The 26,612-nt window shown below is 39.0% G+C and overlaps 3 protein-coding genes across 3 annotated transcripts; 1 reads left to right on the forward strand and 2 right to left on the reverse strand.

The window, feature by feature from the left end:
• Nucleotides 1-3,630: 3,630 nt before the first annotated feature.
• LOC121422022 lies at nt 3,631-6,049 on the reverse strand. The gene is made up of 2 exons (XM_041616824.1): nt 4,840-6,049; nt 3,631-4,352 (listed from the first exon to the last, which is right to left on the reverse strand). The coding sequence occupies exons 1-2, from the start codon at nt 6,047-6,049 to the stop codon at nt 3,631-3,633; spliced, it is 1,932 nt and encodes a 643-aa protein (XP_041472758.1).
• On the reverse strand, nt 6,050-6,707 carry LOC121421597. The gene has a single exon (XM_041616351.1). It carries the CDS (start codon nt 6,494-6,496, stop codon nt 6,065-6,067), a length of 432 nt encoding a protein of 143 aa, XP_041472285.1. The 5' UTR covers nt 6,497-6,707; the 3' UTR covers nt 6,050-6,064.
• Nucleotides 6,708-12,206: 5,499 nt separating this feature from the next.
• On the forward strand, nt 12,207-26,353 carry LOC121420964 (histamine N-methyltransferase B-like). The gene is made up of 3 exons (XM_041615523.1): nt 12,207-12,417; nt 19,193-19,519; nt 25,922-26,353. Exons 1-3 carry the CDS (start codon nt 12,213-12,215, stop codon nt 26,275-26,277), a joined length of 888 nt encoding a protein of 295 aa, XP_041471457.1. The 5' UTR covers nt 12,207-12,212; the 3' UTR covers nt 26,278-26,353.
• Nucleotides 26,354-26,612: the final 259 nt, after the last annotated feature.

The following is a 26,612-nucleotide window of genomic DNA, read 5'->3' on the forward strand; positions in this document are numbered from 1 at the left end:
AGGGATCGACGCTTATTTTTACCTGGGGCCCATTACACAATTAAGGTTAATCGCTGAATGAAATGGCCTATCACGATCATAGTTACATGCGCATTTTACTCGGTAGACTAATTAGAAACCAATCAGAATCACTCTATCAAATTAGCGATTAATCGCTAACCTTTCTATTACGAGAACGGTTCCGTGGTTATGAGGCCCAGAACATTGGGCGCAAATTTGGCCTCAAATTTAAGCCATGCAGAGGGCGCCAAATAGAACTTAAGTTAGGGGGCGCTCATTCGAACTTAAACTCAGGACTGCGCTATATTGGTCTAAAATATTCAATTCTTGGTGTCGAATTGAAGTTGAGCTTCGGGGGGGGGGGATCAAATTGACCAGAACACTTTAATTGATGTGAACCAAAAAAAAAGGAGGCGCCAAAGTGACCTAAGACTTAGAGGCGCCAATTGACCTTGACATTTGAATTTAGAGTTGTAAAAGGCCATATTGATTTTTTTTACTGAGGGGCGCCAAACCCAAAATGCGAGCTTTCATTATTTATATTCTTTGGAAAGATACGCATCATTAAATGAATGCCAAAATAAGTGCTTACATTTTGTTTCAGGTTTCAATAATCCAAAAAATTAAGTTCGTGCTTCACACTCGCATCAATGATTTTATTCTTTGATATCCGAAGGCCTATTATCTCTTTATGATGTTACTTAATTTCGAAACAGTTATTAACATGTTCTTTTTGTGGTCTGTACAATTCATAAAAGAAATTCAGCTCGCGCTTTGCCCTCTCCTTATTTAGTTTTCGATATACGAATCCGATTCAGGCAACAATCCTTAAATTGTCCCTTTTCAGGTCATAAAAACGCAAGTAGTTTAAATAGGCCTAGGGCATGTAGGGAGGAAGGGGAGCAGTCAAATATATTGCTGTACACACGCGTGACCCCCCCCCCCCCAAAAAAAAAGGGTTTTAAAAAGGGGTGTTTTCAGTTTTGAACGCGGGCCGCGCGTGCACTCGTTAAGGGTATGATATGTCCCCCCAGCTTTTCCCCAGGGTCATATTCTGGCGACAACTTGTTTAGGGGCCAAAATGTGTAAGCCCGCGAGAAACTTGTGTAGGGGGTTATTTTGCACACATAGAAAAACTCGTTTATAGAACAGTCACTGCAAACTCCGCTCTAATAAAGTATCATTGTGAGGGCTGCCAACTACACTCATTGAGAGTGAGACTCATTCGTTTTGTGTTTCTCTCAAGAAATTCGTTTCAATTTGCATGCATTTCCATTGATCTCACCAAGGAGTTACTCCTTGATCTCACTCATCTTGACCTCTGAATTATATATTGGACACTCACTCTCAACTCGTTACCCAGTGTCGACACCGCTGGATTATTGACATAAAAATAGCTAAATGGACCGCAACAACAGAGTGTTAGGGCGCCATCTTATAACATAGTAAATTGCTGTACTGTTATCATAACCTGCATGGAGTACGCGTCCCCACTGAACTGAAAATAGTATTTTAAATTCAGTGAGCCCCCTTTTTACATGTTTGATTTATCAAACCTGTCTAGGCCTGGACCTATGAACCGATAATTAAAGTCAAAGAAAGTGAGAGGCAATAATACTTGTGTTTTGGATTAAATAACTTTACATTTTGGGTGATCTTGTGTGGCTGCCTCACTTAACACGAGATGCTAAGTAAGGAGTTTCGGTCGAGTTCGAAAGAGGGTTCGAAGAACAGAGAGAATTACCGATGACGATTCGAATTTAATTGCAAATCTCTTATGTAACATGAAGTAAAGTAGATGTACGTAGATACAGATGTGGTTTGTAGTATGTAGAGAATGGCAATTAAATTCGAATCGTCATCGGTAATTCTCTCTGTTCGGAATAAGTTTCTTTTGGAGTGCTTTGTTCTTCGAACCTCTTTAGAACTCGACCGAAACTCCTTACTTAGCATCTCGTGTTAAGTGATTCAGCCACAATAGAATACAATTGGAGGCTTTGAATTGCTGAAACTGAATCGAAGGTATCGAAAGATCGAACTTAATATTTGAGGTGTCTAAAATTGATGTTAACTCGCTGGCTTTCCGAAATGTAATGACTTGGCTCTCTCAAAAAGCTAAAAACCCAAGCCAAGCTCTACAAGTACAAGTTGAAACTATAGAAAAGGGGGCTGCACAAACTGAAAGGGGGCCATTGTTCTAAAATTGCTGCGGCCAAGTTTGTGTACTAAAGGTCTGAAACTCCAGACAATTGCTCCTCTGGGAATGAATAGAACCTTGACAGAGAACATAGTTCTCTTTAATCAGGGTGTCTAGTTCTTATAACACTGAAATATGTACAAGTATATATCTACTACATGCAAGCATATTGGATGCTATATGAAAAGCTTTATGTACAAGAAAACATTATACATGTATATGCCTACTAGATATATATTCCAATAAGATAATTTCAATATCTAAACATGATCAAAATCTGTAGACTGAAAGTAAGTTATAAGATATCATTACAGATAAACACTAAACAAGAATGAAAAACTAAATTAATCAAAAACGTGTAAATAGAAAATTATAAACTTTCACAGCATACTGCTGCAGTGAAACTGCTTAATTAACTGCTTAATTATAGGTAGTTACCAATCCAAAGCAAAACGAAAACGATTTTACATACATCTTGAAGCAAATTATTCACGAATATCAAAAGAAATATATCAACTGGCGCTTTATAAAACACAAAGCATCGATACAATAATTAAAATAAACTTACTTGAGCGAAAATATGAAAGTAAATTAAGAGAGAAATAGAAAGGAGATGAAAGGTTACAGTAGTTAAGAACAAGAAAAGTAGAAATACAGAAACAAAGAATGAAGTGAAAGTCTACTCGAGCGAATTATCAAGAGAAGAGTGGAAAAAGAAATGGCAAAGAGAAAGACGAGAACAAGAAAGTGGAAACAAACAAGAATTAACTCAAATGAAATGTTCATTGTGTTGTGCTGGCTCCTTGATGGGGAATCCCTTGGTCTTCTGTGTCACTAGCTTCCGAGGTCTCTTCTGGAGACAAGAGAAATGCCAATTTGTGTACAGGTCTTTCCAGCATGATGGGTTGTTTCTTACGCTTGCCCTGACTATCTAACGATGAATCGGCCATGACGAGTTGGACCTTGCGCACAAGCCCATCGTTGCTAGGATACACTTTCGACACTCTTCCAAGGGGCCACTGAGCACGGTTATCATTTGCTTCTTTGAAGATGACGATATCGCCGACTTTAAGACTTTACCTTGGACGAGCCCACTTCTTCCGAGTTTGCAGGTCGGTTAGGTATTCTTTCTCCACCTCGTCCAGAACTCGTTGGTAAGATGTTGGACCCCCCCCACGCCACCATTTTCTAGCATATATGTCTGCTTTCTGGAACTTGCCTGGCGATGGGAGGACTACCTTGGCCTTCATAGTCAGGAGATGGTTAGGTGTCAATGATTCTGGAGCATCAGACGAGCTCAGGTTCTGTGTTGTAAGAGGCCTTGAGTTGACGATCGACTCTGCTTCAGAAAGAAATGTTCTAAATGCCTTATCATATCATCTAGTAGTTTTCCCGCAGACATCATGAGGGGTTCGAGAGCACGCCGAACTGTCTCAATCTGGCGCTCCCATACTCCGCCCATGTGTGATGCATGAGGTGGATTCATTATGAACAGATGAACAGATGAAGGGAATCCAGTCAGTGTTATTTTCAACAAGATAATGCTGAATCTTGTCTTGGTTCATCTGTTTCAAGGCGTCTCGGAGCTCATTCCTAGCACCAACGAAAGCAGTTCCTCTGTCAGAGCGAATTTGTCGAACAGGTCCACGGCGATTAACGAATCTTCGAGGACAGTTGATGAGGGAACTGGTGTCGAGGCTGTTGGCTGATTCCAGATGAACAGCTCTGGATGCCATGCAGGTGAACAGTGCTACATATCGCTTCACTGTGCTTCGTTTCTCGGTAATCGACAACGGCCCAAAATAATCGACAGCACAGTAAGAGAATGGATGAGCCTGTTCCAGTCTGTTTGTCGGGAGGTCTGCCATCTTCTGCTTCTCCAGAGGTCCACGAAGTCGCTTGCAGGTCACACACTTGGTGATGATGGATGAGACAGCTGACGAACCACCTATCACCCAGTAACCAGCCTGACGAAGTTGATTGTGAGTCGATCCTCTGCCCATATGATTCACTTCTTCATGGTACTGCCGAATTAGAAGTGCTGTCAGATGAGCATCTCTGGGGACAATGACCGGGTGTTTCACATCGTCTGGTATAGTTTCCCTCTGAATTCGACCTCCAACTCTTATTAGACCTTTGCTATCCAGAAATGGATCTAATCGATACAATGAGCTTGTTGCTTTAATATAATAATCATTTTCCCGTTTCACAATCTGTCGATTGTTGTCATCTGACACATCCAGGCATCCAGGTTGGTAAATACTTCTCGCTCGCGTCCAAGATGCCTTTTCTGGATTAAGCCGAGAATTTCCAACTCAGCTTCCTGTAGGTCAGCAACGCTTAGAGATAGACCAATACCTATTCTAGGTATTGGTCTCTTCAAAGATGGCGATTTTTCGAGCTTGATCTCTCTCAATTTTAGACGCTGCTTGAGTCTCACGCACATATAAGGCTATTACTCTCTTGGCTTGGTTCCAGCTAGAGAGATGCGATAACCGGCTGGTGTCGAAGGTGTTGTGAATTTAAACTCTAGATGACAGCGTTGTTGATTTCTTCACTTTTGGGTGGGTTTCTTCCACATTAATTCGAATGGGTTCAGGAGGATGAAATAGTCCTTTCTCATGCAGGAAGCCTGGACCTGCTTGCCAAAAGCTGTTCTCCAACAGTGTCCAACAAATCTTTTGCTGTGAGTCCTCGAGCAGCATCATCTGCTGGATTGGTTGAAGTGTCTACGTAGTACCAAGACGCAGGGTCAGATACGTTGCGTATTTGTTGCACTCGATTGGCTACATAGACATGAAACCTTCTGGACTCGTTGCTGATGTACCCCAACATGATTTTGCTGTCTGTCCAGAAGTATTCACGAATCTCATGATATGTTAGTTCTTTGCGAAGAAACGCACTCATTTTGGTCGAGATAACAGCAGCAGCTAATTCGAGTCTTGGAATGGTTTGGTGCTTGAGAGGGGTCACTCTAGACTTAGCGATGACAAGAGAACACGATAATTCACCCTCTTCATTCACAAGTCGAAGGTATGAGCACTGACCATATCCATTTTGACTGGCGTCAGAAAAATGGTGTAACTCAGCATGCTTGACTGAACCGAAGTTCTTGGGCTTGTAGCAGCGTGGAATCTTTAAGTTTTCCAGTTCGCTTATTTCCATTCTCCGTTTCTCCCACAGTGGTCTGATGTCTTCTGGAATTGGGCTATCCCAGTCGATTTCGCTTCGGCATAAACTCTGCAAGATCTGCTTGCCACGTAGAGTCACTGGACTAGCGAAGCCGTAAGGGTCATATATAGAGCAGACAGTTGACAAGACACCTCTCCTGGTAAGGGGTCGATCATGGAGCTCTATTCGAAATTGGAGACTGTCGCTCTCAACACACCAGACTACACCAAGAGCACGCTCCAGAGGTGGAGGATCGACATCGAGGTTCAGATCAGCTAGGCCCTTGGACATGTCGTCTGTTGCGAATTTTTGCAAAACTTCCTTCTTGTCCGACATGATTTTGTGAAGTCGAAGCCCTGCTTTTTCACAGATCCCTTGTGCTGACTTCAGCAGTGCAACAGCTTCTTCCGATGTCGATACCGACTTCAGTCCATCGTCTACGTAGAACTCCTTACGAATGTAGTTGGCAGCTTCACTCCCAAATTCCTCTTCACCGTCATCTGCTGCCCTCTTGAGACCAAAGTTGGCACAACCTGGTGAGCTTGTCGCTCCGAAGAGATGCACCTTCATCCGATATTCGATCACGTTGGAATTTGGATTGCCGTCTTCCCACCAGAGAAAGCGAAGGAGATGCTTCTCAGTAACGTAGAATTGGTGGAACATGCTTTTGATGTCGGCCATGAAAGCGACATCATCTTACCTGAAACGACATAGGACGCCAAGAAGTTCATTAGTAAGGTCCGGGCCTTGAAGGAGATGGTCATTGAGGGAGATGCCATTACATTTTGCCGAGCAGTCGAAAACGACACGAATCTTGCCCGGTTTTCGAGGATGGTACACTCCTGTGTGGGGAACATAGTTGACCATCCCTTCCACACTATGAACTGGTGCCCTCTCTGCACAGGTCTTGATAACTTCATCCATGAAGGCTCGATAGTCGTTCAGGAACTGAGGATTTTTCTTGAAACGAGCTGTTAGCTGTCTCCATCGTTTTTCAGCTACTTGTCGGTTTGATGGAAGGCTTACATTATCTGTCTTTAGTGGAAGTGGCATTTCATAATGCAAATCCTGTCTCTTCACCATTCCCTCCTCAAGGAGATGAAGGAATCTATGGTCTTCAATGGACATTGGTTCTTTCGAGTTGACATGTTTGAAGTCAGTCTCCAGAGCTTTAATCACCTTGTCTTCGATGAGAAGTTCCTTGGCCTTGGTTGGGAATGCGAGGTTCTGGTACAATTCAGCAGCTATTTTGTGACAGCTAGCTGAACTTGATTCGATTGGATCCTTGCAGATTCGTCCGACAACTCCCCAACCAAGTAGAGATTTTTGCCCATAAGGCTCCGCTACCCCTCCAGCGATGATTTCTCGAAGTCGAATCGCACTTGGGCAGTCTGTTCCGATGAGAAGAGAAACTTTGACAGTCTTATCATATGCCATCATCTCTTCTGCCACGCGGATGAGGTGAGGCCATCTTTCAGCGATCTGAGTCTTTGGAATTTGAGACCTTGTGGCAGAAATGCCATCCCTGGTAAAGGCAGCTGGTAGGCGAACGATGTTTTGCCTTTTGTGGTCTTGCAACTACAAGTCCTGCACCTTGAAAGTATCAATCATCGAAGTATCAGGCAGCGTAGTCAGCTAGAGGTCGGTGTTGTGGCCTTGGAGGTTTAGCTTATTGTAGAGTTTGCGTGATATAAAGCTGACATTAGATTGTTCGTCTAATATCGCGTACTCTAAAAATGATTTGGATGGGTTATTGAAACTCCTCACCCACACAGGAACAATCATCGAGTGGTCTTTCCCTTGAATTTCTTGGAGACTACACACCGAGGTGCAATTTGCGGTTGCTTCTTCCTACTTGACTGGCTGTTTCTGCCACGAGTGGAAGCAGGATAGATGCCTTCCTCCGCAAACAGTAAAAGAACGCAGGGCTTTACACTGCTTGCTCTGGTGGTTACTGTGCATCCCGCATCCAATACACAACTTCTTCTCAAAGAAGAATGCCCGTCGCTCTTCTAGGGTGATATTTTTACCGATGACGATTCGAATTTAATTGCAAAACTCTACATACTACATCTGTATCTACTTCTACTTTACTTCATGTTACATGAGAGATTTGCAATTAAATTCGAATCGTCATCGGTAATTCTCTCTCTTCGGAATAAGTTTCTTTTAGAGTGAATTGTTCTTCGAACCCCCTTTCGAACTCGACCGAAACTCCTTACTTAGCATCTCGTGTTAAGTGAGGCAGCCACATCTTGTGTTTTAGATAAAATAACCTTACATTTTGGGGTTTTTTCCTGTATGTAGTATGTAGAGTCAAATTATATTTGGGTTGAAATGGGCGTACGTTTTAGGTGATAACCTTTTTTTGCTTGCTTGTCACATTTTCAAGGCCCTGGTCCCCCTACCTCTGGGGACAGATTTCCGCCCATGCGAGCAACATCAGTGAGGGGGATTTACAGTGACCGTAAATTCAGGGGGACACGCCCCTCCAAAAAATGATAATGCAGTAGAAAAGGGATTTATTCCCATGTAAATAATGAGTACTTCAATGACAAAATTCAAAGGTAATTTATCTTTTTGGCTGTACATCACTAAAATAACTGGTCAGTGAGTTCAACTTATTAAAGGTCAAGTCTAACTCAGGAAAATGCTGACTTGAATAAATAGAAAAAAAAAACTAGCTTAGTGCTGAAAATTTTATCAAAATCGGATGTAAAATAAGAAAGTTATGACGTTTTAAACTTTCACTTATTTTTTTCACAAAACAGTGATTATGCACAACTAGTTGAATCAGTCGATGATGTCCATCACTCACTCTTTCTTTTTTTTATTGTTTGAATTATACAATATTTAATTGTTTACAGATTTGACAATAAGGGCCAACTTGACTGAACAATACAGTATCACACAATGCTAATTCCACATGTTCAGGGAGGAATTAATTACCGTTTCACTTGACAATGAGGAGAAAGTTAGAATATTCATATTTCATATAATAAAATACAAAGGGAAAAAAAATGAGCCTCCTCATTTGCATACCAGCCAGGATGTGCATATATTACTGTTTGTGAAATTAAGCGAAACTTTAAAATGTCATAACTTTCTGATTTTACATCCAATTTTGATGAAATGTTTAGTTTTATGCTTGTTGGATTTTTCTCCTTTTATTCAAATCAACTTTTTGTTGGCCGAAGCCCCCCCCCCCCACACACCCATCTAAAAATAAAATCCAAATTGTAATACACTTATATATTGAGTAGAAAGTATTGCAAGTTGTGGGCCTAGAATGAAGATAGTAAGAAGATTGTAAAGTCATGGTAAAAAATGACTGTTTGTTATTAATGTTCACATCAGTGTGAAATTAATTAAGGCTATTTCATGAAAGAATATTAATAATTTCTATCACTTGAAAATATAAGAGTTGCAGCTCCCCGGGGTTGCAGCACGGCAAGGGGGTAGGGGATGATTAGATTCTAATACAGTCCTTAATATGACCTCGAATCGTCCCGTATTTCGACTGCCCAATTCTGGTCAACCTCTGTACCTCCTCCCCCTCTATGGTATAGATAAATATCAAAATCTAGAATAAATTCTGCAATAAATCATGATAATGCATATTTTATTCCAATTGTAATTTCTCAGGAATATCTATTCACCTTGACCTCGTCTCAGATCATTGATTTGCACTAAAAAAACCCTCAAATAAAACTTCAAATGATTATAAACCTTTGATAGATTCTCTGTGGGCTTGTTTATTCGTTAAAAAAGGGTCTGTTGGAGATTTTTTTTGTGGGGGGTGTGCTTTTCGCGCCCTAAAAGAACTGACCTTGTTCGATCAACCAAACAAATTGAATTCAGATCATCGATTTGCACCAATAAAATCTCTCGTTTGAGCAAATAATTTCTAAACCTTTGATAAATCCATATTGTAGATTCCATGTGGGCTCGTTCATTCATTGAAAAAAGTCTGGTGGAGATTTTTTATACATTTTTGTTCACGTCCTAGAAAAATTTGACCTTGTTCGATCAACCAAACAGAGAAAAATCAGATTATTGAAAACTTCAATTTTGAGCCAAAAATTCTAAACCTTTGATAAATCTATATTGTTCATTGTTTGTGGGGTCGTTTATGCATTGAAAAAAGTATGGTGGAGATGTTTTTATGTATTGAGTTTTTTCGTGTCCTAGAAAAAAATAGACCTTGTTCGACCAAGCAAACAAATAAATATCAGATCATTGAAAACTTCAACTTTGAGCAAATAATTCTAAACCTTTAATAGACCCATATTGTACATTCCAAGTGGGCTCGTTGAATCATTGGAAAAAGTCTGGTAATTTTTTATATGTTGGGTTTTTTTCGCGTCCTAGAAAATTTTGACTTTCTTCGATCAACCAAACAAACGGTTAAAAATACGCGATAGAAATTAATTTATTTTGATTTTTTTCCCTTACAGACGAAAAAAAAAAATTCTTGATCTGATTCAAGATATCAACTTACCTGTCTTGATACATCGGGTCGTGTGGTCCAGTGGTTAGAGCATTGGACTCATAATCGAAAGGTTGTGAGTTCGAATCCCAACTCTGCCATTGTCTCCACTTTGATAAAAAGGCCCAAGAGTGATATCTGTCGTCTATTACGTCAGCCACTATGACTGATTAACCTAGACGTAAAATGTTTCCAAGGTAATTGGTTATATACCAGCTTGGCGTTTACCAGCAATAAATGCTGTCCTGTCGAGTTCCTACGGGAGTTACCTCAAACAGAAACAGATACACATCCTTTAATGTGATATTATGAAAGACCAGTGAAATATTTATTTGATCTGATTTAAGATATCTCTTGCTTTGAACAACACATCCTTTGCATATTCTTTGAGTGCATCCATATTGTATGTAATAAACGGTTACAATTCGTAATTCCGAAGGTTCGTAATTCCGAAAGTTCTTTATTCCGAAGGTTCGTAATTCCAAAACGCGTAAGTTGCCCATACCTCGATGTTCGTTAATCATAAAACGTAAAGGGTTCGTTAATCCGAACATTTGTGGCGTTATTCCGAAGGTTCGTTGTTCCGATGGTTCGATAATCCGAAAACGAAATAAGGTTCGATGTTCCGAAGGTTCGTTATTCCGAAAACGAAATAAGGTTCGTTGTTCCGAAGGTTCGTTAGTCAGAAAACGAAATTAGGTTCGTTAATCATTACGTTTTCGGACTAACCAACCTTCGGAATCACGAACCTCATTTCGTTTACGGATTAATGAACCTTCGGACTTACGAACCTCACTTTGTTTTCGGACTACGAACCTTCGGACTTACGAACCTCACTTTGTTTTCGGACTACGAACCTTCGGAATTACGAACCTCATTTCGTTTTCGGACTTACGAACCTTTAGTCCGGGGGCTGGGAGAGTTTATTCAGCTGATCGGGTACAAAAGGTTTGATGGTCCCAAGATGTTGGCATGATATCAGTGGTCAAGAAAATGTGTTGCTGCCGGGTCATATCCTGTACGGAAGGCCCAGAGGACCCCATTTTTGTCGGCCATCTTGAATTTTTCATGAAAATCAATTATTTTCATATTTTTGCACAAAAAATGAAGAAAAAAAAGGAAATACGCATTTCACATTGATTTAGACAGAAGAAATCGATTGCAAGTGTTTTCAGGACAGTCCGGTTAATATTTTTTGAAAAATATAAGAATTTATGCCAAAATGTTCATGTTTTTAGGCAAAAATTTGCATGTGCATTGAAATCTTTCTGTTTTGTCATTAATATCAGCAATCAATGCAAAATATCAGCATTCAACACGAAAGAGAATATATTTACGAGAACATTGATATGCTTCATGACAGTATTAATGTCTTAACTTGCTTAGATATAGGGAAAGTACCTCCAATGCATTCCCCGATATTGCGATAAAATGGCACCAAAAAGCAGCCTCCATCACTAGTCACACTACATATACCAACTTCAATGCGCTCGCTAGTTTGCCTTTCAAGACTCAATCGGTCTTGCCTCGCCTTTGTTGGTGTGACTAGCACGCATTAATGCATGTTATGAACGTCGCGATAGAAAAGTGTATGTTACATGTATGGGTATGATGGCAAAAGGCGTTTTTTTTAAACATATTTACGTAACTTTTATGTTCATGAAACCTCTTGGAAAAGTTAGAGGAGGAATTGCTCTGCATGTCGCAAGCAATTACATTCGGACACCTTCAAACATAGTCCCGCAAGAGCCTGTCGAAGGTACCCCGCCCTTATCCGAAGCGGGCGAAGCCTGACTACTAAAATATCTTGCCTTTTGGAGCCCCCAATGTTGCAAAATGATGCTTCGGTTAGGTAAAATAACAACTTTTATTTTCTTAAAATCACTTGGAGACGAAAGAGCTATCACCTACATTTAAAGAAGTGAGGGCACAACAAACCATGCCCTCTCAGGGGGCTGTCCCAAGTCACCCATTCCCTTTTTAGGATTTTGCAATTTCTTGGAAGATTCGTCATTTTGGAGCCACATTGATAAAAAGGTGTTTCTACTACGTAGTGAAACCACTTTTATTGCTTTAAACCACTTGAAGACAAAAGAGTACACTTTCTTCTATCAGTTACATAAAGAATTACTGGAAATTACTGGAAGCCACCTCCGTCAGTGGGATGCCGAAAACGCCATCCCCCTTTTCCGTATTTTGCAAATTTTGCAAAGTTCATTGCACCTTTGGTCGACATGGTTTAATGGGCCGTGATAAACATGAACTTACATATACATGGTGAAAACGAATCATTAACATTCCATTACAACTTGTCGAAGTCTAGCGCGTGCTATTTTGTGTAACTCCATCTTGAAAATGTCTGCAACAGATATAATTCCTCTGACAGGCAATCATGAACGATACGAAGATACCTACTACAATGCATTCTACAAGATCGCCCAGAAGGAGTTTTTTGTTGAAAAAGTAAGTCAATACTTCGACACCAAAGTGATGAAGATACTGACTAATGCCTTTGACCGCGATGAAGAGTTCAGTATCCTGAGTGTAGGAGTAGGAGAAGGTATGCAGGATGTTGTTTGTTTTTAATTTTTTTTTAAGAATCTTTACTCTTTCAAAAAAAAAACTCTTATATAAAAAATAACAATAATCTTATACCTAACAGCTTCCATGATTGCTCCGATGGAAATCTAACCACCACACCTCAATAAACCCTAATCCTTGTCTTTTCATTATTCTGAACCAAAAACTCTATTCCAAATTCAGGGGCAGAACCAGCTTATTTCGCCAATAGGGAGGGGGGTGACCTGTTTTACTCCCTTATTTTCCCAGATCGGCCGATCATAGTTTAATTTTGTATGTTTCTTTGAAGGGGTAGTCCAACACTCACACACTCACTTCTTAATTTCATTTTTTTTAAACAACATAAATGTGAAATATCATCTAATAAGCCCTTTTTCTCCAAAATACTCTTCCCCAAATTATTTGGAAAGATTCTCTCTCTCTGTTGAAAGAAATCAGTAAGTACATGCGAGCCAATTTGGTTTCCATAAAAAATCATTCCATCGAACATGTACTTTTTTTATTTCATCTCTCCAAGGCATTCGACACCCTAGATTTCAATATCATGATCAAAATATATTACTATGCACTAGCGTACCTACGGGGGAGGGGCAGTCTGCCCACCCCTGACGAGGCACAACCCATGCAAGGGACGTATCCCTGCCCCCCCCCCCTGACAAGCTTGAAGCCCCCTTTTTTGCTTTTCAATTATTTTTTTTGTTACGAAATCCTATATTTGTGAAGACCTTTTTTCTTTTTGCTTGTCAATTTTTTTTCTGGTACGAAATCCTATATGTGTGGTTGAAGATCCTTCTTTTTTTTAATTGTCAAATTTTGGGGGGACGAATTCTCCCCCCCCCCCCTTGGGATATCCTAGGTACGCCACTGTTACTATGGTATTCGAGGTACAGCCTTGGTTCTTATAGAATGAAAGGGCGGAGACAATGTGTTGATACGTATTCATTCCCTCTGTCATCTGTTAAGTGCGGAGTTCCGCAAGGGTCAATCCTTGGTCCATTGTTGTTTCTTCATTTTGTATGTATAACACCGTTATTTTGCTGACGACACAATTTAATATTTAGTAAGGAAGACTCTGCAAAACTCATAGAAGATATTGACACCAATCTTAGCAATTTGATAGAATTGTTTCAAGCTAATTAACTCTCAATTAATGTTTAAAAATTCTTAAATTTTTGAATTAATCGAGAATTAATAAAAAATGTAATGATATGCACCATAATTCGAATTCTATTGAGAGAGATGGTTGTATTAAATTTCTTGGGGTGACTATTGACCAGAATTTAAATTGGAAAAGTCTTTAAAGTTTTGTCAAGAAATTGAGGTATTATCTATAAATTGTCGCATGTATTTCCTCTAAAAACAGTTCATGCACTATACAGGGCGTATAAAAAAATACACTTTGAAAAAGTCAAGGGAATTAAAAGTATAAAGTATATGTGGTTGATTTTTTCACATATATTCTTGGGTTTGGGACTCATCTATCCGATGTAACTAAAATATATGACAGGATGTTACATTTAAGTGAGCACTGTCCATTTTTTGTAAAGGTCGCAGAAATCTGTTTGCACAGAAATGATCGTTTTCACGTTGTGCCAATGGGAAAGGTCTAAATAAAGCTTACCCTGCGTAACATTTCTCAAACATACATTTTGTAACAATTTTGCCACCCAAATTGAAATTTCAACACTTAGTTAGTAAGCATAACATTTACCCTTTTTGTGCCGGCTGGATCTGAAAACATAACTGAATCTGAACAAAAGTTTATATCAGACATCTCCAGCATTTTTTCACTAAGTTTTCATCATTCAAAGTGGGTTGACATTTCATTTTTCATTTAATACTTGTTTCTCCACATTTTTCCCAAGCTTGACAATGATTAACAAAATAAAAATCAAGCCCAAGCCATTTCATGGAAATCACAGCTCAGTCATGTCAGTGTAAAGCAAATATCGTCACGATGGCCTTGGTGTGTGGTGGGGCGCAATTAATGCACTCTTCAAAGTGTTTTGGGCAATGAAACAAGTTTAAAAAGGTAAAAGATATCTTCAAATCAAATTTACTGGCTAAAAACCACGTGTTCTTCATGGTGTAGGTATATTTGCATAACTGGGCAAATCATTTTTCACTACCTTTTCAAAAGTAAGTGGTGCTCACTCAAGCAGAAATATTTTTCGACAGTTTTATTGTCATTTGCTTAAATGGATCTGTACCAATGTTAAAATGTTGAAATATATTCAGGATATTACAAATGTATAATTTTACAAGATTTTTTCTGAGTGTCCTTTTTTTGATACGCACTGTATAATACTTTGTTTTTGCCATGGAAACATATCATGTTTTTTTGTAATCATCCACACTAGCGTACCTACGGGGGGGGGGCATTCTGCCCCCCCCCCCGACGAGTCACAACCCATACAAAAAACATATCCCTGCCCCCCCCTGACGAGCTTGAATCCCTATTATTTTGCCCCCCCCCCCCCCCCGACGAGCTTGAAGACCTTTTTTTTCTTGAAGAGCTTTTTGATTGAAGACCTTTTTTTCTTTTTTTTTGCTTGTCAAATTTTTGCCCCCCCCCCCCTGTGCAAAATCCCAGGTACGCCACTGACCATCCATGACCATGCATTTATCTTCCACACTTTCAGCGATTATCTTACTATTTACGTTCCATTGATTCGAATGATCATTTATCAAGTTCACATTATATTACGTTATTTACATTATTTACGAATTCGAGAGATTAGCGTCCATCAAGCCAAGCTTTTCAGCTGGTCTCTCTTTTCATTTCACCCCTTTCTTTTCTTAACATACACACGAATACTCATGCTTTTTAAAAGAATGTTCAGTTTCATAAAATGATGATATAAGTATCGTATTTTAATCGTATAATTTACATTACCAAATTTTTGCACATGTAGCGGTCATTATTTCCGTTAATTTTTCTTTATAATTGTATTTATGTATTTTTTATTTGTATGTGGAAAATGGAAAGAAAATAAATGAAATAAATCAATAAAATACAAAAAAGGACATTTGAACTGTATACTGATCCTCTAAAAAAAGGGTCATCCGCACTATCACACCTGCAGATTTCCGCGCTCACACGCCCACTCTATATGCATCTAAATACTTTACGACTTCATTACATTGTTAAATACCAAACGGATTTATTCATGTACAAATACCACAAACAATTTCTACCTCATATCCGGGGAGGGGGGGCACTCGACAAAAAAGTGGTAGGGGTGTGCAGCGGGCGAGACAAAAACCGGGGGCCTTGGAGCGGGCTTCTTGTAAAAAGGAGGGTCCTCGGAACGGGCTTCGGAACTACAAAAATGTTTGTGAAAACGGGGGTCCTTGGAACGGATCGCCAGCGTGTGAGTACGTGGGTATACATCCCTATGGAATGGGCATGCGTGCATGATGCTCCGCCGGGTGCGCTCGCGCAGAGGCTAAGGTCGGACAGCGCTCTGCGGCCGCTCATTGTAGCAGATCAATGCGACCGGAACGGCGTGAAGGCATTCACACCGCCCGAGCGTTGTTGGAGCGGTCGTGGAGCGGTAGGGAAAGAGGGCCGAATTTCGCTCACATTGGGGAAAACATCGAAAACATAAATCGAAAAAAAAAATCGAAATAAAAAATGGTGAACGGTAGCGAGCGGTGATGATTTTTTTTCTCTACGCTCCACGACCGCTCCAACAACGCTCGGGCGGCGTGACCATGCCTTAACGAAATTATGCGAAGCTTTGGAGCGGATTTTTTTCTCAATAAGAAGAAAATGCTATGCCTTGGAGCGGCTTTCTTTGTTCTTTTTCTCAATAAGACAAAAATGCTATGCCTTGGAACGGAAATTTGAGTGTAAAAATGGGGTCCCCTCCGCGGCACCCACTATGCATTATACACTGAGTGCCCCCCCCCCCCCGGGCCTCATATTTTTGACAACATGTTTTCTTCAACAGACTCCTTTCATTCTTACTACACGAGACATCACAATCACCTCCTCACACCGTTAACAAGGGGCCGATTGCACGAAAGGGTGTTTGCAAGAACTGTCTTTCGTGTCGCCCATTTATTATGATGCGCCATGTGAAACGCATTTTAGATAAATTACCTGCAATTTTTTTTATTCATCCGTTAAACTAAACAAAATCTTTGTTTATGAAATGATGTGATATATCATTAAATCGTATACAAATTGATTTGAATGCTAGCTAACGAATTTCATTTGTTTATCATACATTTCAGAAATATCCCGCATACAGCTTTCCATAAAAGATTGGCGACACGAAAGACGGTCCTAGGAAAGACCCTTCCGTGCAATCGGCCCCTGGTTAATGAAATCAATCATGCTCACCATGCTCACAGTGTATGGTTCAAAGCTGTGGAATAATAAGACTCCTCTCTCTTGTCTTCACGTGACCCCCTTTTTCCCTCAGCTTACTGCTCCAAAGCTGCGTCCTTCTCTCTCTCTCTTGCACAGGCTACCTTTCAGGTGCATGTGCCTTACCAGTGGCGTGCCTAGGATTTTCCCCAGGGGGGGGGGGCGTCAAATTCGTCCGCCCTAAATTTTGACAAGCAAAAAAAAGTCTTCAACCACAATTAAAGGATTTCGTACCCAAAAAACATGACAAGCAAAAGAAAAATGTTTAAAAGAGGGGACACACGTCTGTTTTCATTGCATTTTTACATTACAAATTATTAATTTTGCTTCTCAAAGGGGGGGGGGAGTCCCCTAGATCAGTTGTGACTCGTCAGGGTGGCAGTCTGCCCCCCACCCGTAAGTACGTTAGTGGCTCCAAAGCTGCTTTCTTCTCTCTTGCAGTGACCTTGCCGGCGGGCCTTTTTAGGTGTGCCCCCGGGTGTGCCTCACAAGCCTTTCAATATTTTTAGAAAATAATTTTGTAATTTTATTTCCCACTGTAATGATAGGTTTACATGTATTTCGTTTTGTCTCAATGCACCATGGAACATGTATACATTCTGTAATGAGCGGCTCTACATTATGTTACCTTTGAACAGTTCTATGTTGTGTTTTAAAGGGATATGGTCCGGGCTGAAAATATTTATCTCTCAATAAATAGAGTAAAATTCACAAAGCAAAATGCTGAAAAGTTCATCAAAATCGGATAACAAAATAAAGAAGTTATTGAATTTCAAAATTTATTAATATTTTGTGAAAATAGTGATACGCACATCGTCATGAATATACTCATTGGGTGTGCTGATGATGTCACATCCCCACTCTCCTTTTTCTAATGTTATTACATGAAATCATAATTGGTTCATATCTTCATACATGTGTAAATGATGTGTCTCCATTCTGATGAAATAAGTTGCGGCATTAAAATCCATTTGTTTTAGTTTTTGGTAGAACATTTTTTTAATAAACCTAAATTCATATAATGAATACAAAAGAACAAGTGGGGATATGACATCATCAGACTACTTAATGAATATTCATAAATACATGCTTACAGCGGCGTACCGAGCATTTTCCAAAAGGGGGTAGGGATTTTTTTTTGAGGATATTTCGTCCGCGAAAAAAAAATGACGAGCAAAAAAATAAAATAAAAAAGGTCTTCAACCACAAATAAAGGATTTCGTACCAGAAAAAAAAATTAATTTATCCGGCATAATAACAGTCAGAGTCTCTCAGCTAAACAGTGCTGACAACTTTCATGAAGCACCCACCCGATTTTGATCCAATTTTCAGCATTTTGCTTTGTGAATTTTACTATACTTTAGATATAAATATCTCAGGCCTTAAAGAGTCTTCTTAATCGGCTTAGATAAAGATTAATTGAATTGAATAAAATTTGATATGACATAATATATAAATATTGCGAACGCGAAGCACTAACTCAAACTTTTGAAAATTTCATGTATTTTGTCCTGAAAATTGAACATTTCGGGCAGTTTGTGATGCCTATGTTACTAGATAATTACTGCGAGCTCGAAGAACGCCAGAAAATTTTTAATATACGCTCCGGCCTGATCCAAATGGGACCTGTTACACAGGTGCCGCGGAAACGGGGGGGGGGGGGGGATTTTTCCAAGACCGTGTACAAAAACGTAAATATGATCATATGATTGTGATTTTTTTGCATGGTCAACCCCCCCCCCCTTTGCAAACCGTTCCGCGGCCCCTGTTACCGACTTTTTGCAGTTAGCAATGAAGACGATAAATATTACCAAAATTAAATAATGCGAGCGCGAAGCACGAGCTAAAAATGTTGACATTCCGACCTAAAAATATCTTAAGCACTTTTTGCAATCATGAACGGGATAGGTATATAACTAAGATTGACGCTAGCGCGAAAGTGAGCGGAAAAATTGCGATTTCAGACATAAAAACGGGACACTCTATTCATGTTTTGCAAATCATGAAAGGAATGGCATTGTGTATCTTCTTACAGTAATAATGCGAGCGCGGATTTTAGGCAGTATTTCTCCCAATGCGTTAAGCATACGTTCCAGTAAGGTTAAAAAAACGAGCAGCAATTACTTTAGAATGGGCCAAAAAAAAAATTTAAATGAAAATACACAAAAGAAATGCTCAATATTGGTTGGAAACATAATTACCCTCATGGAGCAACTGGAAATGAAAATGCCCAATGTTGGTTGGACACATAATTACCCTCATGAATATTTTTAACTGGATAAATTAAAATGCCCAAAAGAAATGCCCAATGTTGGTTGGACACATAATTACCCTCCGAATATTTTTTAGAGTGTATTTATGTTTGTTTGTAACACAGGTCCTCATGAGTTTCACATTTTGAAGAGTCTTCAAACATGCTATGCATCCATAAGCAGTGTTTCAGTGGATCCTAACGAGAGTATGGTACAAACCTTCAAAGATAGAGTGGCTTCATTGAATGTCGATAACAAACCTCCCATTACCTTTCAAGCTTTCAATGGTTCCTTAACTGAGTTCGCGACCACGAGCACCTTGGCAAGAACCAAGTACCATCTTATCACCTCCATACACTCACTGTACTATACCGCTGACCTTCAGACGACCTTCTCACAGTTGACATCCATGATGAAAGACGATGGATTCATCATTGTAGTTTGTAAAAAAGGTAATACCATGAATACGCAACAACTTCATGAACTTGGTGCTTTCTCATTCCCGGAGGGGGGGGGGAGGGAAGGGGGGTTGCTTGCTGGGGATGCCGGAAATTATTCTGCTGCACATCAGCACCCCGTGGATTTTTTAGTATGTAAAGCCCCGGTCTAACCGCCAGATCTTTGCGGGAGCTCGGCCACCGCTGATGGTCGGTCCCTCCTACCGCTCCGAAAGTTTTGAGCTTCACTAAATATTGCGAGTGGTGAGGAGCGGGCAGTTTCCCCGGCAATTTCCCGCTCCGGCAAAATTCGCCACCGCTCCAACAACGCCCAGTCAAAGTTAGGCACCGCTAGACGCAAGTAAGCAAGTAATTTGCATAAATTTGCATATTATGTCTATATAGTGAAAACAAGTATTTAAGATTATATATTTAACAAGAACTGCCCTAAAATTGGAAATAAAGACTTAGGGTAAGAAAGGGAAGAAAATTGTCATAAAATGATTGGGATATCCTTGTTTATTATTACCTAATTTGCATAAATTATGCAAATTATAATTCAAAACAGAGTATTTTTTCATGAATCCTCAACTTTTTTTTAAATAATAGCAATTAATACACAATGTCAACATTCTACATGAAAGAAAATATATTAGCGAAAACATCGATATGCTTCATGACAGTATTGGTGTCCTAATTTGCTTTAAAAGAGGGCAAATATGTCATAATGTATGACGTGATATTGCGCTAAAACGAGACCAAAACAACCTCTATGTTACAGTCACACTCACGAATCCAACAATAAAGCGATCAATGGTATGTCATTCGAGATAACACAATCCCAACACAAAAGCTTCCATCGGCTTCTCGTATCGCTTTTGTTGGTGTGTCTGCCACACCGTAATCTATGGTACATACGGGCAAAATGCATTTCGGTATCGGTAAAACACCATTTGTTTTACATGTATTTGTTTCTAATTTGTTCCCCTTAAAATTAAGAGGAGACATTGCTTTGCAGGTTACTGCTTTAATGAAGCTCTGGACCATAAATTCATGATATCATGATAAATGTACCCTACCTCAATCCATATTTTAACGTTATTAAAATATATATCTTTTGGAGACCCCGAAGTGGCAAAACTTTACAAAACCAGTTTGACCTTTATTATCGACTTGGAAAAGACAAATGTATGAGACGACAGTCAACATGTTTCCTGAAGAAAGTTTTTTTTTGTTTATTTAAGCCTATGCCCATAGGAGCCCTCCAAATTTACCCCATCCCCTCTCCGTACTTCGACACTAAATAAAAATATCGTGTTTTAAAGATATCGGCAAGGCAAATTGCGTTTTTGGGTATAATAAAGCAACTTTTATATCTATATTTTCAAATCTATATTCCTCATTATTGATATTATTATAAACATTGTTAAAATTATTAAAGTTATTATTACAATTATTATCATTATTATTATCATTATTGTTATCATTATTATTATCATTATTATTATTATCATTGTTCTGCAGTTTGTGATAATGCTCTAGCACAGTAAAGGCTATAACCCAACAGGAGCATGCCCAGGATGTCCTTTCCCCTTTTGGTTTTATGTCTTAAAAAATAATTTATTGTCTTTAGAACTCTTGAAAGATTACTTTTGTTTGTATTGATATCTTGGAATAATACTCTACAATTGACATGTAGAGGAGCTGTGGAACATTGAAGAACAGCCACACGTAAGCTCTAAACTACTCAAAGCCCTTTATTGATTCCACTCTATGTTAAATTTAAATATTTTTAGAGCCCAACCGGAAGAAAGAAGCGTTTCTACTACACAGTAAAGCCGCTTTACGTTCTCCTCTTGAATAAACCCCCAAAACATAGAAGGCATTGTTTTATATCGCATAAAATAAGTTTTTGTACATGACGGTGGCCTGTCGAAGTTGCTCAACCCTTTATTTTGTTTTGACAATATATATTTAGAATATCGTCTAAATGAACCCCTTATCTGGAAAAAAGGCACTTATTAAAGGCAGCATCTACATTATGATATAGAGGAGGCCCTGGCACTGGGAAGCGGGGGATGAAGCACCCACAAGATTTCCCGGGGGGTGTGCTGCGTGTATTATTTTCCATAGACAGCACCCCCTGGAATTCCGGCAGATGTGACAAAACCGAAAAAAAATACGTTACCAAAATAACCTTCATTTCGTAGTGCAATCCTTTTTGTTTATTTGCTTGTTGAATTTCCTGGGATCAAAATTTTACATTGAACTTTTTTGCATTTCAAATTTACATCAAGAAATTTAACAAGCAAATAAACAAAAAGGATTGCACTACAAGATGAAGGTTAGTTTGGTAACGTTTCCTTTTTTTCTTTTTGTCACGTCTGCTGGAATTCCATGCAGGGCTGCTGTCTATGGAGAATAATACACGCAGTACACCCCCCCCCCCCCCCCGAAAATCTTGAGGGTGCTTCAGGCCCCGCTTCCCAGTGCTAGGGCCTATAATGTAGGTGCTGCCTTTAATAAGTGCTCTTCCAGATAAAGGGCTTCATAGACGATATTCTAAATATATATTGTCAAAACAAAATAAAGAGTTGGGCAACTTCGACAGGCCACCGGCACCGTCATCATACACGAACTTATTTTATGCGATATGAAACAATGCCTTTTATGTTTTTTTTTTCCAAGATGAGAACGTAAAGCGACTTTACTGTGCAGTATATAGAAATGTATCTTTCTTCCGATTGGGCTCTAAAAATATTTAAATTTAACATAGAGTGGAATCAATAAAGGGCTTTAAGTAGTTTAGAGCTTACATGTGACTTTTCTTCAATGTACCACAGCTCCTCTACATGTCAATTGTAGATTATTTTCTCCTCAATCTATTCCAAGATATCAATACAAACAAAAGTAATCTTTTAAGAGTTCTAAAGACAATAAAATATTTTTGAATACATAAAACCAACAGGGGAAAGGGTATCCTAGGCATGCTCATGTTGGGTTGTAGCCTTTACTGTGCTAGAGCATTATTACAAACTGCAGAACAATAATAATAATAGTAGTAATAATAATAATTATAATGATAATATTAATATTGATAAATACAAAACATAGACTTACAAGTTGCTGTTTATACCAATAAACGCAAGTTGCGTTGCCGATGGCTTAAAAACACGATTGTTTTTTTATTTAGTGTCGAAATAAGGAGAAGGGATTGGGTAAATTCGGAGGGCTCCCGTGGGCATAGGCTTAAAAAAAAACAAAAAAAAAAACTTTCTTCAGGAAACATGTTGACTGGTGTCTTATACATCTGTCTTTTCCAAGTCGATAATACAAGTCAAACTGATTTTGTAAAGTAGCGTGAATGCCGGGGGAATCCAGTTTTGCCACATCGGGGTCTCCAAAAGATATATATTTTAATACAGTTAAAATATGGATTGAGATGGGGGTATATTCGTCAAGATTTATGTGTCAGAGCTTCATTAAAGCAGTAACCTGCAAAGCAATGTCTCCTCTTAATTTTAAGGGGAACAAATTAGAAACAAATACATGTAAAACAAATGGTGTTTTACCGATACCGAAATGCATTTTGCCCGTATATGCCATAGATTACGGGGTGGCAGACACACCAACAAAAGCGATACGAGAAGCCGATCATTCCGATGGAAGCTTTTGTGTTGGGATTGTGTGATCTCGAATGACATACCATTGATCGCTTTATTGTCGGATTCGTGAGTGTGACTGTGACATAGAGGTTGTTTTGGTCTCGTTTTAGCGCAATATCACGTCATACATTATGACATATTTGCCCTCTTTTTAAGCAAATTAGGACACCAATACTGTCATGAAGCATATCGATGTTTTCGCTAATATTCTCTTTCATGTAGAATGTTGATGATTGTGTTATTTATAAAACAGTTGAGGATTCATGAAAAAATACTCTGTTTTGAATTAAAATTTGCATAATTTATGCAAATTAGGTAATAATAAACAAGGATATCCCAATCATTTTATGACAATTTTCTTCCCTTTCTTACCCTAAGTCTTTATTTCCAATATTAGGGCAGTTCTTGTTAAATATATAATCTTAAATACTTGTTTTCACTATATAGACATAATATGCAAATTTATGCAAATTACTTGCTTATTTGCATAGATACAGCGTGTCTCTTTGGATGAATCTTTTTCTTTTGACTCAAGGAACATTTGTGCCAAGTGGGACATTTGTACTCAAAAATGCAGCGTTCATCCCTTTTTTGCAGTTAACAAGTCTACCACTTGTCAAGATGGTAAATAAAATGAGGGATGGTCCAGGCTGGAGATATACCTCAATAAATAGAGTAATATTAACAAAGCAAAATGCTGAAATTCGATCCAAATCGTAGAACAAATAACAAAGTTATTGAATTTTAAAAGTGTGCATATTTCCGGTGAAACAATTCTAGGCATGTCTTTATGAATATTCATTAAGTGGGCTTATGATGTTATATCCCCACTCGTTCTTTTGTATTTTATTATGAAATAAGATTTATTCAAACATTTTCTACCAAGAGCTAAAACAATTGGATTGACAACTGATTACGTGCATTAGCTATTTATTGCCGCAACTCAATTAATCATATTGGAGACACATCATGTACACATATATGAAAAAATAGAACATGTATTATATCAAGTAATAGCATATGAAAAGGGAAAGTGGGGATGTGACATAATCAGCCCACCTAATGAATATTCATGATGATGTGCATATAACTGTTTTCACAAATTATTGGTAAATTTTAAGATGCAATGACTTTGTTATTTTTTACCCAATTTTGATGAAATTATCAGCATTTCACTATCTGAATTTTACTCTATTTATTTAGATATTATATATTTTCAGCCCGGATCATCCCTTTAAACGTTGCACAAACTTTAGAGGAGCGGTTGTAAGCGTTTTACGAGCGGACATGGAATTGCTGGAACGATGTCGGGCGTTGGAACAGCGATCCATTGCGGTGATGAATTTTGTTTTGTCTTTGGTATGGAGGTGTCGGAGCGGGACCAGTATTTGTCTATAAATACGCGGGGAGAAATAGACCATGAGACCATCTGGAATCTATCAAGACTTTTATCAAAGAAATCCGTTCAGCTCCGTAGTAAAAGCGGTATGCCGCTAAACCAACTTTAAACCCCCGCCGAGCCAACGCCCGCATGCGCAGAACGCCGCTTATCAACACTAGCTCGCGTCACCGGTAAACCAACGCTCGCTATACCTTTAAACCAACGCTAAAGGCATGGTCACACCGCCCGAGCGTTGTTGGAGCGGTCGTGGAGCGGTAGGGAAAGAGGGTCGAATTTCGCTCACAAAATTGGGGGAAAAATCGAAAAAAAAATCGAAATCGAAAATGGTGAACGGTAGCGAGCGGTGATGATTTTTTTCTCTCCGCTCCACGACCGCTCCAACAACGCTCGGGCTGTGCAACGCAGGCTTCAGCGGTGCACCGTTAAGGCACTGCCCTGTTTTAGATTTTACCCCATTTTGTGCGCGGTGACGAGCGTCGTCGAAATTCGGCTCCCTCTTAATACCGTTCAAGGAACGCTCCAACAAAGTTCGCGCTGAGTGACCAGGCCTTCATCATTCATATTGGGCTTCACAACAAAATGAAATGAAAAGAGTTGTCAAAGCTGTTGTAAATGTTCAATCAATAATCAATAAAAATGTTGAAGTGACAACCTTTTCTAAATGTTGCATAAAATACCACTAAAAATTATTCGAATCAAGAACAATCGACTGTTAATAGTTATAAGAGTTAGAAATAAGATGGAACCAGATGCCCGTTCTAGGGCTACTCCACAAGCATGACAGGTTGACGCTATCTCTATGGAAAGCCAAGCTGGACTGATAATCGCATCTTTTACGTATGATTTGAATGTATGTTAACATGTTAGATATTAACAACAGCCTGTGGAAGACCAATCCTTGTTTCCATGAACATGTTCAGTGTATCTGTTAATTTGATGTATTTTTTTGTTGTTGTTGAACTGAACTGGCTAATAATGATAAATTCTGCGACTTCATGGTGTCTGATTTTTTCTGTCCAATTTTGCATAACTTCCCAGCATCAAGCAGGATATATACTCTTATGATGCGGTCCCAGAACTGGGCCCATATAAATAAAGAGTTGCAATTGTTGTAACTTTGCCATTATGGCAAATACCATGGTAACATTGACTTTGATTGGCTGCTGAGCCCTGTTGCCCGGGCCCTGTTGCCATGGTAGTTTCCCGAATGGCAAAGTTATAACAGTTGTAACTCTCTATGAAACGGGCCCCTGATCCTTTTACGCCTCTTTTATCATTATATATTGATCATGTTAATGGTTCTTCGTTAATATTCGATTTGTTTGGTGTGTGTGTGTGGCATACCTTTAGGTGACCTCATCTCCGAATCATTCAGCAAATTTGCATTTTTGAGAGAAGCTATTCCGTCATACATACCGCTAACCTCAACAGACGTTAAAGAATTCGCTGAGAGTCAAGGTTTGAATGTCATCGCATCAGATGTTAACATGCAGTGGGATATCACTGAAGTGTTTGACGACAGGTCTGACTTTGGTAACAAACTCTTGGATTTCTTCACACAGACAGCTTACTTTCGGCAGACAGCGCCCTCTGAGGTGGTGGACGAATTAATGAATTTCTGGCGCTCAATTTCAATTTCAACCGAGGATGAAAATGGGCGGATGCTATCGCCATGTCATGATGAAATTCTTGTCATCTCAAAATAACTAGGTCCAATATTGGCCATTAAGGTGAAACATGTATTTGGAAGTATAAAAAAATAGTGTAAAAAATTACCCAATATTGGGTAGAAAGGGAACTCTAAAAAAAAATAAATGTTAACTAAACATTTGAAAGGTTGGAGGAGTGACAACATTTTCTAAATGTTGCATTTACCACTTTAAATGGTTCTAACTTGGTTTAACTTGCATGTTTGAAGGTTAAATTTCAACGCGACATTGCGTAAAATTTACAAAATATTTGATATTCTTTTTACCCAACAAACATGCATCTTCCCATTTTACACAATATTGGGTAAACTATCGTAATATCGTTAAAGAGG

The sequence above is a fragment of the Lytechinus variegatus genome, chromosome 9 (genome assembly GCF_018143015.1).
Source record: "Lytechinus variegatus isolate NC3 chromosome 9, Lvar_3.0, whole genome shotgun sequence".
Classification (NCBI taxonomy): Eukaryota; Metazoa; Echinodermata; class Echinoidea; order Temnopleuroida; family Toxopneustidae; genus Lytechinus; species Lytechinus variegatus.